The sequence below is a fragment of the Gekko japonicus genome, unplaced genomic scaffold, assembly GCF_001447785.1.
Source record: "Gekko japonicus isolate JY-2015 unplaced genomic scaffold, Gekko_japonicus_V1.1 scaffold827, whole genome shotgun sequence".
Lineage (NCBI taxonomy): Eukaryota > Metazoa > Chordata > Lepidosauria > Squamata > Gekkonidae > Gekko > Gekko japonicus.
The window spans coordinates 23,296-38,686 of NW_015174867.1; the positions used below are offsets into that span (position 1 = coordinate 23,296).

General features: G+C 41.3%; 2 protein-coding genes across 2 annotated transcripts in view; one reads left to right on the forward strand and one right to left on the reverse strand.

Moving 5' to 3' along the window:
• LOC107121764 (uncharacterized protein C14orf142 homolog) overlaps nt 1-192 on the reverse strand; it is a 2,058-nt gene extending 1,866 nt beyond the window's left edge. Inside the window, exon 1 of the mRNA XM_015424755.1 lies at nt 6-192. Within this exon, the coding sequence (XP_015280241.1) occupies nt 6-111 (106 nt within the window). The 5' untranslated portion in view covers nt 112-192. The remainder of the gene's footprint in view (nt 1-5) is intronic.
• A 99-nt stretch (nt 193-291) lies between these two features.
• UBR7 (ubiquitin protein ligase E3 component n-recognin 7 (putative)) lies at nt 292-14,925 on the forward strand. The gene is made up of 11 exons (XM_015424765.1): nt 292-770; nt 1,588-1,721; nt 3,274-3,334; nt 5,809-5,904; nt 6,395-6,448; nt 6,886-6,991; nt 7,601-7,773; nt 9,322-9,450; nt 10,299-10,461; nt 11,724-11,785; nt 13,212-14,925. The coding sequence occupies exons 1-11, from the start codon at nt 609-611 to the stop codon at nt 13,302-13,304; spliced, it is 1,233 nt and encodes a 410-aa protein (XP_015280251.1). The 5' UTR covers nt 292-608; the 3' UTR covers nt 13,305-14,925.
• The last annotated feature ends 466 nt before the right edge of the window (nt 14,926-15,391 follow it).

Here is a 15,391-nt window from a genome sequence, read left to right on the forward strand (position 1 = left end):
CAGCAGGACCAGGCCACTTAGCAGGCCCCGCAGGTCTCCTTGCGGCTGGCAACAAACTCGTAGCTGCCGCTTCAACCCGTCCCGGCCTGTCAGTTCCCCCCGGAGCTCCATCTTTTCCCTCCTCTCAGGAAACAAACAGCCTATCAAAGGACGAGTAGGCTCAGCGCCCGCTCACCCCCCTCCCGATGAACCGGAAGAGAAAGTAACAGGCTAACGCTGGTCGAAGTTTCCGATAGGGCACCAACCGCTTTCTTGGCTCCGCCCACCGAACTCGCACTCCGCCTTCAAACAACTCAGACTTTTTTGTCCCGCTAACGTGCCTTGTCTCCTTCCGCCCTCAACGGTCTCCTTCTTCTCGTGATTGGCTCTGACAGCTCACGTGCCCCTTTACGTAAGTCACGTGCTCCTAGCCTTTTGTTCTGCGCGGAGCCTTTCCCGCTCAGCGTCCTTTTTTGTGACGGTGGTTATAGCGCGATAGCCGTTTTCCGCTTCCGGCTTTTGCTGTGGCGCCTCCTGGTGGCGGTTTCAGAGCTTTCCCGCCTTTTCCTCTTCTTCCTGCCACTTGTCTTCCTCGGCGGGGCTCTCTGAAGGAGCTGTTGTGCCGTGAGATGGAAAAAGAGGCGCCCGAGTCTGTTGCCGGCGAAGGGGAAAGAAACGCCGAGGAGCCTGTCGTGTCGCTGGCCGAGGTGCTGGCCGAGAACGAGGAGCTCGAGAAAGAGGCGCGCGCCGTGCTGGGCGGGAGCGACCACGAACGTTGCAGCTATTCTCAGGTTCCGCCTTTCTTGGGATTCCCTCCTCCCGAGTCCTAGGCGGCTCATAGACCTCAGGTAAAAATGCAGCATAGAAACAGAGAAATACGACATACGTGTTATATTGTATTTATTTGTTAGATTTTTGTTAGATTGTTATAAACGTGTGCGTGTGTATAGGGCGCTGTACTCAAAACATGGGAATACAAAGATAAATAAGCCAATGTTTTAAAAATAAAAATGGCAGCGCAAAACAGTAAGGGTAAGAGTAGGAGGACGCTGGGGTTGTGAAAACACAACAGCAGTTAAAATTGAATTTCAGTGGCCAGAACGAAATAGTAGTCACCAAACGTTTCTCCTTTGTGCCTGGTGTTCAATCCAATATAGACCTCCCCTGCAACTCAACCATTGTTCCTTCAAGTGGCTGGTTAAGCTGTGTATCTTCTGATGGCTCGTCTGCTTGCTGATTGTGTTTAACTTTTTATAAATATTTTGAGTTTGTTGCCTTCACTTTTTGTTTACTACTGCTATCCTGGTAGGTAATTCAAACTTGGGAACTAGAAACAGAGGCCCTGTGAATAGCATGAAAGTAGCCCTGGTTGGAATACAGGCTGTGGCACCTATACCTGGCTGGATCAGGAATTAAAGATATATACTTGTGCCAGTGCCCTGTGTCTGTAGCTACTTAAGAAATGCAGAAATCATTAGAATTCTCTGTGAGGCTGAAAGCTCTAATTCTCTAATTCAGGTTGCTGACTGTCTTTGATATTTCACCTAAATTGCCAGTGTGGCGTTATTTTCTTTATTTCTATTTTTTATATTGCTCTTGTCTTTGCAGGGAGCAGTGAAGCGGCAAGCCCTGTATGCGTGCAGTACATGTACCCCACCAGGAGAAGAACCAGCAGGGATCTGTTTAGCATGCAGTTATGAATGTCATGGAACACACAAACTATTTGAGCTGTATACAAAAAGGTAATATTGACTGGTGGAGGTGTCTTGTGAAAGAGTATTTGTACTATGTTGTAAACGAGTGCATTTCAAACAAGTTGCCAATTTTTTTGTTTGCACGAAAGGAAATGGCTAGTAAATGTTCTTAGGGAACCTCTCACTTCTAGTTGAGACAGAAACATTACTTATACGAGATCAACAGGATGCACAAACCATTTTTTTGGACAAAAGTCCACAATGAAATGCAAAAAATACTGAAATGTTCTTTTAAAAAAGCACCGGAAATTCTGCTTTTGGGACTCAAAATGGAAGAAGTAAATACGACTAAAAAAACTTTACTCTGGTACCTGATAGTGACAGCGAGAATGATTTATGCTCAGTTTTGGAAGACGGAAAAGGTACCAGAGGTTGAAGACTGGATACAAAAAGTTCTGTTCATGGCACAAATGGATAAGATTACAAAAAAACTGAATAACAAAGAAGACGATGAGTTTTTTGGAGAATGGAATGATTTTAAAATTTATCTGGAAAAGAACTGGGATGTGAAACAAAACTTAATATGTTTAGATCAATATTAAGTCAAACAATGTTATCTTTAGATTGTAATGATGAAAAACTGATATTGTTGATGATATGAAGTAATTTGGAGCAGGGGTGGAAGCATTGTGGGAAGCCATTGGAGGGAGGGGAGGAACTGGGAATGGGGTAGACAATTGATAGAATGAAATGTTTTATATGTTGTATTCCTGAGAAAATAAAATTTGTTTACCAAAAAAAAAAAAAAGGATGCACAAACCATTTTATTGTGTGGGTGATTTTTTTAAAAAAATAGAAGCCTTTGTTGTTAAGATATCTTCAAAGATCCAAATGGAAAAAAGCATAACAGTTGTAGCACTCCAAGCACACTTTTTTTGCTGCAAGTGTATTTATGGTTTGTGAGTCTGCAGTGATAAATATCCAAAATCAAGAAGCGCACTTCTTCACAGCTTTATTCATAATGTATGTCATGTTATCTGTATCCGCATTAGAACACAGTAGGAGTGATTATTCTTGTTATTTTGCCATCAAGTCGCAGATGACAAGTTATGGCGATCCCATAGTGTTTTCAAGGCAATAGGTGGTTTGCCATTACCTGCCTCTGTGTTGCAGCCCTGGACTTCCTTGGCAGTCTCCCATCCAAGTATCAACCAGGTCCAACCCTGCTTAGCTTCTGAGATTGTGCTAGCGTGGGCCATCCATGTCTCTGTGTGTAAAGTGCTGTCAAGTTACAGCCGATTTGTGGCAAAATATGGATTTTCGTGGCAAGAGACTAATGGTGGTGGTTTGCGGTTGCCTGCCTCTGCATAGCAACCCTGGTATTCCTTAGTGGTCTCCCATCCAAATATTAACTAGGCCTGACCCTGCCCTGGTTAGGGCAGATTGAATAATACGAGATAATGAATCAGAAATATGTGTTTCGGTATATAATTATTTGTCCATTCATACTTCCCATACAAATGCAGTTAGTGGTCTACTTGCTTCAGCTTTGGCTGAACTGTATGAAACATTAACATTAAGAACATTTTGTTTCTTCCAGAAACTTCCGCTGTGATTGTGGAAACAGTAAATTCAAAAATTTGCAGTGCAAGCTACTTCCTGTAAGTATAAAGATAAGAACTAAAATGATAGTCAGACTGTTGTTTTAGCATTTGGCCTTGTATTGAAAAAAAAATCATCAGGTTCAGGTATCAATTGCTGTGGTCTGGTTGCCAATATTCTATTTTTGGATAAGGCACTAGAATGGTAGCTGTCCGCCTCCAAATAATATTGGACAAAAGTGAATATCTACACCTGTTTCAGCTGGGTCAGCTGAGTCTGGGGCTGACCTTTTTATTTGAATCAGTGTAAATTCTGAATCATTGCCTGGAGGATATAGTGGGATTAATGAGGGCCAGTAAACTGATGGTTAATCCAGATAAGACTAAGCTTCTGTTTGGTGGTGGTAGGGCTGATTGTCAAACAGCCTGCTTTGGATGTGCCCACGAGTTCTGTAATAGGTCCTGCAAGGCCCTGATATCAAGTGGGAGCTCTGCTGCTCAACACCTTCTGGTTGTCCCTGGCCCCTACGTGGTGGAACATGCTCCCACTTGATATCAGGGCCTTGCAGGACCTATTACAGTTCTGCAGGGCCTGTAAAACAGCTGTTCCACCAGGCTTTTAGTTGAGGCAGTGGACACCCACTGTACTCTCCATGTACCTTGGAAGGATAAAGTTTGTAGATTGGGGGTGCTATATCAAAATCTACAGTTGGATGCACAGATGTCAGCTGTAATATGTAACACCTCTAAAAAGCTCTGACTGTTCAAGTAGTGAGATTCGGCCACAGTTTGGCCAGTTTTTCATCACCTCCAGGTTAGGTTAGATACTAAATGTGGAGCTGTCCTTGAGTTTTGCTCAGAACTTTAATCCAGAATACAACAGTGGAACTCCAGTTGGGCATGCTCCTGGGCAGCTTGTCTTCACTTGTACATTTCCAGCCACTGCTCAAGCTGCTGGTTTTAACTTTTAAAACCTTATTAAGTCTGGGATCAGGACATTTGAAGGGGTGCATGTTCTCATGTATTCCTGCCTGGACATTGCATTCATTTGCACAGGCTCTGTGATGACTATCCCTCCCCACCCATCAGAAGGAATGACCACCATGAGTGAGGTGGGTTGCCATCAAGGATGGGGCCTTCTTGGGTGATGGTCCCTCTTTTGATTGTGCCCCCCCCCCCAGCCCCTGCTGGTGTTTTGTTGCTCAGTCCCTTGTTTTTGTTGTTGCTGCTGTTCTTAATTTGTGTGTAGCTAGTTTTAGGATTTTGTTTTGTTTTTAGTTGTTACATTGTAAATCATTTGCATGTGAGCTGGTATATGAATATTTTAAACAATAAGTAAACATACTAATATGAACTATTGCCTATTGTCATAGTTATGTATGTACATCAGCATTTCAGAAGAATGATTAAAAATATCTGAGATACGTGAAATTGGCCTTAGATGCACACAAATATTAGTGGTCCTGAACGTGTGTGCCTATATCTGATTGCATCAAAGGTTGAACCTACCCAGCTTAGTGGGGGCTAGATAAGTACTGCACTGTATATGTGGATCGGATACATTAATGGACATCTGCCTTGGCTTCTAGATTTCTTTTCGTGAGTTGTGTGATGTTGAAGTTCTGCTGGTTATAAATGTAGCATTAATATGCATTCAGTTTATCTACTAAACTGAAATATTTTGGAGGGCTTTTAAGAAACACACTGATTTGATCAGAGTTGCTGAAAGTGATGTTGTGAGCAGGTTCCCTAGATTTCTTTATTTTATTTATGTAATTCCTTTATATACTGCCTTTCTCCCTGGTGGGGACCAATGCTCCCTCTAACCTGTGGAGTCAATTCTATTTTGTGAGCTACTGGCACTAAAGTTGTGAGCATAGTAGTTTGCTCTGGAGCCATCCTTTCTGAGCTAAGAGAAAACGTGTGAGCCGGAGGCTAAAAAAACTGTGAGCTAGCTCACACAAACTCAACTTAGAGGGAACACTGATGGGAACCCAAAGCAGCTTACATTCTTCTGCCCTCGATTTTATTCTCACAACAAGCCTGTGAGAAGTAGGTTAGGCTGAGAGAGTGTGACTGGACCAGGGTCACCCAGCAAGCTTCCATGGCACAAGAAGGGATTCAAACCTGGATCTTCCAGATCCTAATCCGACACTCTTAGCTACTATGCCATGCTAGCTCTCTTTTTTCAGTTAAAAGGGATTATTTATTTATTTATTACATTTATAAATTGCCCTATCACAGCTACTCTATGTTCCCCATTAGGTTGTTCTGTTGAAGTTATTTTTTCCCCAGTTTCATGCTGCTCTCAATGTAAAATCAATTCATCTTCTGATTAGCCAGTGCTTCTCTCACTTATGGAATCACAAATTATTTCATATATCAAAATCATAAGGCCTGATGAGAGATTCAAGAGGGGATGCTTGGTATGTATTCAAGATGCCAAGACTTTAAATGTTTCTGGAGTTGTGAAGTTACAAAGTGCTTTCCTGTTTACATCCCCCCACCTCCCATGTTCTGTCATTTATTTCTAGGAAAAGGCGAAGTTGAATCCAGGAAATAAGTATAACCACAATTTCTATGGTTTGTATTGCGTCTGTAAAAGACCTTACCCAGATCCAGAAGATGAGGTAAGATGGCTTCTTAGAGTCTTGTACAGAAGATGCAAATATTCTTTATTTGGTTTTTCATTATTTGATCAGTAAATTTGCTGCATTTGTTATATGTGTTAAAATGAAGTGAGGAGTCCATTGTACAGAGTTGGGAATGCTCTGCATTATGTGCGACTGCTTTCCATAACACTAGAAATCACAGAAGGCTACAAAAACTAGCAGCATTTTTTTGCACAGTATGTCTAGGGCATCTTATTCACAAAATACTGAATCTGCTACTTTACTAACACAAATAAGTGAAATAAGGTAACTAAACTATTTCCCGAAAGTGCCTGTACTGCAGTTCAAACAATCACCTTTGCATCTTTAATGGCTGCTGCTTTATTTACAATGACAGGCATATTGAGTGACTGGCAGGTACCTGCTCAAAAGAGAGAGGGAAGTTTTATTTCCACAGATTTAGACTTGAAGGATTAGTACATTTTGTAATACTGTGGCTCTGAATTAGATTCCAGATGAAATGATCCAGTGCATAATTTGTGAAGATTGGTTTCATGGAAGGGTGAGTACATCTAATAAAATAACTCCATTAAATAAAAGGGATGGAAGTATAACAGTGGTAACTGTAAACTGCCAGACCAGATTTTTTTCTAGCTTGTAAAAACCTTTGCATTTCTGAGGCTGCTTAGTTTAAAATAACCACACAAATCCCACAAGCACTATTCTGCAACAATTAAGCTCCAGTTCAGAACCGGTATACTTAATTTTATTTACCTTCGTGTTGTCGAATCTTAGTTTTAGTGGAATGTGTACCATTTGAATGTATAAATTCCAGCTTTTACTTTGGATGAAGGTTTTGAGATAAAATTAATTCTGGCTGGCTGGATAATGCAGTATACGTTAGAGACATGGGAAGTCCCAATGCTTTCCATTTTTGCTGAAGAAGTGCTATTTATTGGTCTGATATTGCCATGTGTTCCTGTTTTTTCCTCCTCCTAGCATCTTGGTGCTGTTCCTCCAGATAGTGGGGACTTTCATGAAATGGTGTGTCAGGCATGCATGGATCGCTGTCCATTCCTATGGAGCTATGCCTCTCAGTTAGCAGGTGAGAAGAATAAGAGCAGCTGGTGTGCTAACAGTCTTCTGCTAGAGAAGCCTCTTAACTTGCTTTAAGGAATGTGCTTCAGTATTTTAGTTTTATTGAGGTGAGTGAAACTGCGGCCTGTTCAAGATGTGAAAAAAGTATAGGTTACATTCTATGGAGCACGAAGTGCTTGTGGAAATGTATCTCCCCAGCCCCCTAAGATTCCCAGAAAGTGAATGCTGGGGGGTTTGAGGACCCTCATGGACAAAATGCCACAAGGCACTGGGGAGGGGAAAGGGTTGTGAGGAAGGGGGAAATGGACTGAAATGGCTCCCACTTCTCTTTCTGCAGACTGAGCAAACTTACTGTTGGTGCAAGGAGGAGGGAGGATTTAATCCAATGCCCTTTCCTCTTTTTGACACTCACATTTTTATCCTGCTCTTCATCCAAGGAATTTAGAGCAACGTACATGGTTTCCCCCTTTTCCATTTTTACCCTCACAACAACTCTTTAAGGTGGGCCATGCCCCTCTCTCTCTCTGCAGTAGAGTGCAGTTTTGATGCTTCAGAGAATAACAATGTGTTCAACAGACAAACTGATACTGAGCGTATGAATGCTTGTACTTTGTAGTTCCCACTGTGACCAAAGTTACCCCTGCTGCTGAAGAGGGTGCTGCGCTGAATGTTGAAGAAGCTGAAGAAATTAAAAAGGAAAACCGTACAGACTGCCACATAAAGACTGAAGAAGAGAAAGTAGTACCGAGTAATGAGCCATCCACCAGCTCTGGCACTGAATGTTCAGAGGCAAGTGTGTGTTCCTTCTCTGGCAGGTTAAGGCTTCAAGTTGTCACATCTGTGTTTGAGATCCATTAATGGAAGAGAGTTTTAAAAAAGCATAGTAGCATCATTTTTTTATACTTTGTGTGTGTGCTTGCCTGGAAGTCATGGTGACTTCTGGTGATCCCTACTGGAGGCCTGGATGTTTTACAGAGAGGTATCTTGATTAGCCTGCTTTTGTGCATGCCTCTGGTATTGCTTGGAGGTTGCCCTTCCAAGTACTTGCCATAGTCGGCCCTGCTTAGCTTCTGAGACCTGACGAGTTCAGGCTTGCCTGGGCTGTCCAGGTCAGGGTTTAGTGGTAGCGTCATTTTTAATTAGCAGTTAACAGCAGAGAAATTGTTGACATTAGACACTTTCAAGAGGGCCTGGTGAAAGAAACCTAATTAACTTTTGCTGGCTGTCTCTGGTTCAAGAGGCAGCTAGGAAGGCTTAGTAGGACTGATCCATGCAGTGTATGCAGTCCTGTGAAAGCATAATTTTACACAGGTGTCTGCTGCTAGAAGCCTTGGACACAGAGAATGTGGGTGTGCAGCCACTTAGCAACCTGAGTCTGCCGCCTCCTTCTCAGCTGCTATTCTATGGTGTCAGCCTCTTCCTGGCTCTGTAATCTTCCTAGTGGAAGAGTTGCCTGTGGGATATTAGACAGCATGAGCATTTAGTGTGTGAAGTGCATGAACCGGTGTGGTTAGGCAGTTTTCATTCTGCCAGAGGCTCATTCACGTTCACCAGTGGTGTAGGATTGCTTGAGCAGTGTTTATACAAGCAGCTAGCATTGCGGTTGGGGATCCTGGTGGCAGCACCCTCACGTCAAAATAGCATGGATTCAACAATGAACAAGCAGAAGCATAAATTTAGCACAATTCTCTTTGCACAAGACCTTGTTGCAACACTTGGCAGTATCCTCCTTGTATATTATAGTGCCCAGAAATTGGTTGCACGGGATCTTACACAAGTGGAAATGCAGGTGCTGGTCCAATAAGTTTGACTTGACAGCAATGGCTACTGTGGTGTTTCCGCTTGCACGAGAACTCTAGCATAATCAGAAATTTTGTGCTGGATCTAATTCTGTGTCTAAATTGGCCTCTGGTAGTACAGCTTCTGTAGCTTTGGACAAGCTGTGACTTGTGAGGGAGCAGACTATAGCATGCCAAAGTTGTCTTTGGTGTTGGGAATAACCGAGGGATGCTTTATTTCTTGTGATGGTGGTCTGACATCCTTTGCTAGAAAGATTTGCTAGGGTGAGGTTTTTATCAGTTCCATATTAAGAAATTTGGTGTGTGTGATAACCCTTTAAAAATCTAAAGTGTCAGTTAGGGTAGGTGATCTTTCTGTGCAAGGTTTTTGTGTGGCATTCTGGCCCATTAATTTCTGGCTTCACGATCTTCCCCATAATGTTGCTGAAGTGTGGAGCTGGAAGTAGATAATTTTATATACATCTGGGAAATTAAGAAAGCTTCAAGCCTCAGTGAGTTTGGAAATGGAAGTGAAAAGTGGTTTTTAATTTTACTACAGGCAGTTAAGAATGAAACACCCACCTGCAAGCTGCAAGAACTTCAAACCAATCAACACCTAAAGACCAACACGGCCACATTTTGGCCTCACAACTGGCGGAGCAAATTGTGCACTTGCAAAGAATGTGTGGTATGTAGGGGTTTTTTTAGTACAGTTTGTGGTTGAAGGCTATAGAAGTATCCAAAATGAAACTTTTTAATAAAAATGTAACTGAATAGAAATGTTTGGAAGTAGTAGCTTCTATGTTGGGTGATGTTTGTCTTAAGAAATATACAAAATAGTAAAGGACATGTTGTGAATAAATGTTGCTCGTCTGCAACATGTATAATCCGTTAGCATGTGAAAAATCGGTCAACCAGTTGCTATTAGACTTCTCAAAATGGGGAGAGGTCATCAGGATTGGCTAAACGAAGTTCCAGACATGCTGAAGAGAGCGATGTGCCATCACAGTAAGTTGCCATTTGACAGACCTTCTATTTTGCTATTCTTGGCATGGACTGTGGAAACGCATGTTCCTCTGGAGGCAAGCCCAGTAAGTGTGGCTCCAGGCTTCCTTGGCTGGCTCAGTTTCTCCCTGGAGTTGCTCTCCTCATTGGGTTCAAGTTAATGAGCATCAACTGCATATCCTTGTGGCTTCCTTCACAACAATTGAAAAGTATTTTAAAGCAAACACATTTCTGTATAAAGCAATCATGCTTCAAAATGAATGTGTTTTCAAAGGATGAATGAAAGGCACTTGTTTCAGATGAAGGAAACACTGAGCCCATTGCACAAGTTTTGAAAAATTAATTTTTTTGCCGTGAAAAAAATAAATTCCCTAGGGGTCTGCTGCAGTAAAACAAAAACGAAGAATCTACTTAAGACCAATGACATCAGATGCTTTTTGAGCCAGATGTGTTTGATGAAGCAAGCTCATGCCACAGTGAATTCATTAGTGTTTAAAGTGCCCCAAGACTTTTTATTATTTTGTTTTTTAGAAGATGTACTTGGATCTGGAAGTCTCATTCCTAACAGATGAATGTGATACTGTCTTGGCCTATGAAGATAAAGGGACTAGTGACCAGGAAGCGGACAGGAGAGATCCCCTGATGGACACACTTAGCAGCATGAATAGAGTCCAGCAAGTAGAGCTCATCTGTGGTAAGTAACTTCATTGTGTAATCTGCAACTGAATTTTCAAAACATCCTTTCACAGGTGCATATGGAGGTAGAGGTGGCACATGACTTTCTTACTTAATGGGGTGTTGCCTTTTAGTACCAGCTAATTTTCTAAAATTTAAAATTTCTTAAACTTATGTAGGTCTTTAACATGATATCTGCTCAGACTAAGCACTACCATTTTACTTGGCTGCTTCAACAGAGAATTTGCCGACCATTCCCTTGGTTCTTCTTTCGCCTTCTCTCGGTTTACCTGTGCTATGGCAGTACAGTCTGTTTTGCTTCTGCAGTGTACTTCGGGTAACAAAAACAAAGGCAGTCCTTTGTGTACTCTACTGTTTGCGTGAACTCTTACTTTGAATGATGTATGTTGCTGCTAATCAGGAGGAGGCACATGGAGTTCCATAGTACACAGAAGCCCTTCCTCCGGTTACTGGAAACCTTACTTGCCAACTCCTCTAACTTATGAGATGTTTCTAAGCATTTCTCACATGTTTGCAAGCGTATCTTCACTAGTATTAGGGCAAGAAAGTGGTGCTCTATTTTTTTAACAAAAATTCTAGTTCTGGGAAGATGGCGGTAGTGTCGATTAACTCATTCTGTGGTTATTTTGGAGTGTCTTGAAATGTAGCCTGCGCAATAAGGAACTGGGTAGATGGGATTTTACTTTGTGTAACTAGTGATGGGGACTAGAATATTTATCTGTGTGTAAGGAAGGGCTTTGCTTTCAGTCACATTTAGACATAGTGTTAAAGTTATAAATTATTTGTATTTGCTGGGCCGCAAGATGCTGCAGCCAATATTTTACAAAATGTAAGGTTTCCTTTCTGAGGTGTGTATTGTTTTAGATGCCATGTATAACTTTCTGGAAATAGAACTTAAGTCTCATTAGAAGGGCAACAGAAAGACCTAAGTCTTTGGTAGAATGGACTCTGATACAGCTCTGGCATTGCATTTTGGTTCAGTTAAACCTTCTGCCTTTTGTCAGAGAGGTAATACTGTTCTTTGGACTGGCCTTTAGATGATCAAGGGGAATTGGGGTGTCCTAGGATTGAAACTTGTGTAGAACTTGTTCCATTATGATCTACACTAAAGTGTTGGAGACAAAAATGAGTGGGGGGCTGAGAGGTAGTATGGCAAAGATGCTTTCTCATATCTTTGTCCAGTAAGCAAAAGTGGAGGTAAAGATGCCTCTCTAAGGTTAAAGGCTCAACTGCAGCAAAACTGTTTTTTACCCTATCCAGAATATAATGACCTGAAAACAGAGTTAACAGACTATCTGAGAAGGTTTGCAGATGAAGGAACTGTAAGTATGTTTGACTTTGTATTTTATTACTATTACTGGGGAATTTTTGGAGAACTGGAAAATAGTTACTGTCTTCAGTGTTAATGAGAAATGAATCATAACAATCTATTGTGAAAGAAAGACATTCCTAGCTGATTAACTTGCTGTTGGATCTGGTAACTTATTTTATTAACAAATGGGGTGGAATTCTCTCTGTTTGAACTACAGTAAAATAAAAAGCCTCAATTCCTACCCACTTAAAGACATAAAATTTGTCAACAGCAAGCTAACTTGCACAAGGTTTTTTCCTCACAGGATTTTCACAATTTATTGAAGACCTAAGACTGCATATTATGAACTGTTGTGGGGGCAGTTTCACCCAGTTTTTTCTCATTGCTTTAATCTTAGTACTGTATGGCATTTTGTTTGAGGCTCCTGTGACACTGTCCCCCAGTCCCATACACCTTTTCCTGGGTCCCATGGAAGTGGGGAAAATGGACACTTGCTACTCATGGGATCCTACCTGATGTTACTATACTTGTTACTGAGAAATATCATTTGGAGCATCTGAAGTTAATTTAATCCCTGCAGTAGCAAAGTCTATTTTATGTAAATCTCCCATTTTTTATAGCCAGCTCCAAATGCTTACAATTTATATACACAGCTGAGTGTGTGAAGAATTGTTATAAGCAGTTGAGAGTTAAAGGAGAAGGACAGAGAAAGTGAGCTTGCAGCTTTTGAGAAGTTACAGAATTATTAAGGGATGAGATTTTCCGTTTGCATCCCCCCCATTCTCTGGTATCCTCCATGCTGGTTTTGTTTTTCCCCATGTGAAATGACTTTGTAAATTAATCTATAATTTACAAATTCATTCTGGAGGGTCCCCTTCAGGTATGTAGACCCCTTGTCCTGCTATGGGTGGCTTGCTTTTTGCTGCTGAATAAGAACCAGTCAGTTTCCTATTAAGCTATACTGGAATAAAGGCTAAGATCTTGCCCATAATATTCCCTCACTCTCCCTTTAGTTTTGATGCTTCAGTGGTAATAGATAAATCAGTCACATGCTCTGTCATGCTTCTAAAGGATCATGGAGCTGTGCTCTGGAAAGCGCCGGCTCAAATGAAGCCCTGCTGCCAGGGAAAGGAAGTGACTTAAAAGGGGGGGGGGAGGCTGAACAAGGGAAGAAAACAAACTGTAACCCACACGAAAGTAAGTTTTTGTTCTCTTCAGCAGCCCAGTTTCCAGACTGGATTTTGATCCCTTCATCAGCCAAGAGTACAACAAATAATTGTCTTCAGTACAATTTTGTGTTAAGACTCTTGCCTGGAATCCAAAGTGCAAGCTTGCTTCACGTAGGGAGCATGTTATGTTCATTGTGCAACCCTAATTGTGCAGTGTTGGCTTTGTCAGTTTTAATATTCTCTTCTATTGACTTTATTTCCCAACAGGTTGTTAAGAGAGAGGACATCCATCAATTCTTTGAAGAATTTCAATCTCGAAAGAGGAGGAGGACAGACCAGATGCAGTATTACTGCAGCTAGACTGGCTTGGACGTCTCTGCTAGCTTTCCACTCCTCTCTCCCCTCTCTGATTTAATCTACTTTCTTACGGCCTAGACATGTTCTCTAATGTGAGAGCAGCTGTACTAAACAAAACAAAACACAGAATCATGGGTTTTTTAGAATGTGGGGGGGGGTTGTGTGGAAGGGGATGTTATTTGATTAAGGTTACTTGAACTTTGGCCCTAGATATCCTTTAGGCTTATTTTTAGTGTCAAAGGTACATGTTTAGAAAAGGAACAGCAATCCTCCTGAACTGGTATAGGTGAACTATTTTTCATGTGTGTGGTTTTTAAAAATTAGATCAGTGTGCTTGGCATATTAATATTTAGGATCAAGGTGTGCCCCATGTGATACAGACCTCTCATCTTTTAACATAAGGGTTTGTATCTGCTTGGTTTAAATGTGTATCCATTTTAATTTCTGCTCTATGGTCTGGTCTGTTGGCTTCTGCTTCTGAAAAGCTACCCATGCCAAATGTGAATTCATGAGCTGTTTCTGAACTAAAATTTCTAATCCGTTAGAAAAGAACAAGGCTGTCCCTTTGACACACGAGTACTTATTCCAGACAGTAGTTCCTTGTTGGAAAAAATCACTTCTCCTGTATAGGGTTGCTATCAGTTTCCCTCACCCGCCTAACAGAATGTAAATGAAATGCCTGCTGCAGGCTGGTTCTGTTAGGTTCTGTTTTTAGACCAAAGGGGAGATCTCAGTGTTTGGAAAATGACACACTTGTATTAGTTTGTAAATGGTTAAAAGGAGATAGATTACAAGGTTATTTACTAACTGTAAAATATGAAGTTTTGATCTTTTTTGTAGAGAAACTTAACAGGTGTACTACAAAGGATGTTAACCAACTTAAATTGGATCGGTTTTTATGAACCTGACCATCTCTTAAGTAGGCTAAGCAAGCAAAGTGCATATGTTCACAGATCAATGCAATAGTTGCTTAAGCAGGCACAGCCAGTACATACAATATTTGGGGATCTCTCTACTGTAGTTAAGAGAAGGCACTGGGCCATTCATGTTCCATATTGGTTTTAAACAGGTTAAGCAATATAGTGGCACTTTGAACAGTGTCAGTGTCAGATTACCACTTGGGATGAGGAAGGCTGCATAAATTCACTTGTGAGAAAGAGTATGATTCTGGAACTTGTTTCTACTTAGTCATACATGAGAGAGACCCTGTATATTGTTGTGGCGGCAGCCTGACTGGCTAGGGAAATGTAAATATCATGCAAATAACGCTCCATTTATTTTGTGCTTTAATAAGTGGTGGGAGTTATATGCTTAAAAGATCCCCCCCACATCAAATATTCACATTCTAATTGGTTCAGAATATTAAGTGAAAAGTCTTATCTGTTCAGCAAGGATACTGGGGGAGTGTATCGCTGAGCCACATCTGTATTGGCAAGAAGCTCAGCTCTACATTTCTTGATACAGAATAATGCAGCTCGCCTATGAGAGCAGAACAGAGAAAGGAAGCGAGTTTTACAGTTTGAAAAGGGTATCTTTTGGGCTAGGGGAATGAAGGTGTAGTTTATTTTATGTACACAACTGGAAGTGGAATCAGCTAGAGTGTATACTATTAACCAACCAATAAAGACTAACTGTCAGAAAGTATAATTGTTTTGGTCTGTGAAACTGAACTGCATGTCTGTGCAAGAGCTTGTTCAGATTTGTGTGGTGGTGGCTTTATTTTAGTGACATCAGGTTTTACAGTCTCAGTTCTCTCCTTTTTCTTTGTGAAATGCATACTGCTGCCTTAATGTAGTTTGTACTCTCTGTGTTCCTGTCACAGACGGGATGTAATGGGCTGTGTACAGCCCTGCTCTTCAGGAGCAGCATCAGAGGCAGCAAAAGGTGTTACAGGGAAAGTAAAACCTTTTACTCTATGCAACACTGAAAATGCTTCAGCTCTCTGAATCCATGTCGTGTTACATATGTAGGAACATGAGTCTTACTAGAATCATGGATTCCGTTTTTAAAAACGCCGGTTATAGTTGTCCATCATGGCAACATACCTACTGAATGGCACATTATTAGTTCAGTTCAAATCAGGACTTGTG

Bases quoted from the DNA above. Each gene is read 5' to 3' on its own strand.
- UBR7 (XM_015424765.1), top strand. From the start codon at position 609: ATGGAAAAAGAGGCGCCCGAGTCTGTTGCCGGCGAAGGGGAAAGAAAC. The intron at 3,335-5,808 runs GTAAGTATAAAG...ATTTATTTCTAG, and splicing joins TGCAGTGCAAGCTACTTCCT to GAAAAGGCGAAGTTGAATCC. The intron at 9,451-10,298 runs GTATGTAGGGGT...TTTGTTTTTTAG, and splicing joins GCACTTGCAAAGAATGTGTG to AAGATGTACTTGGATCTGGA.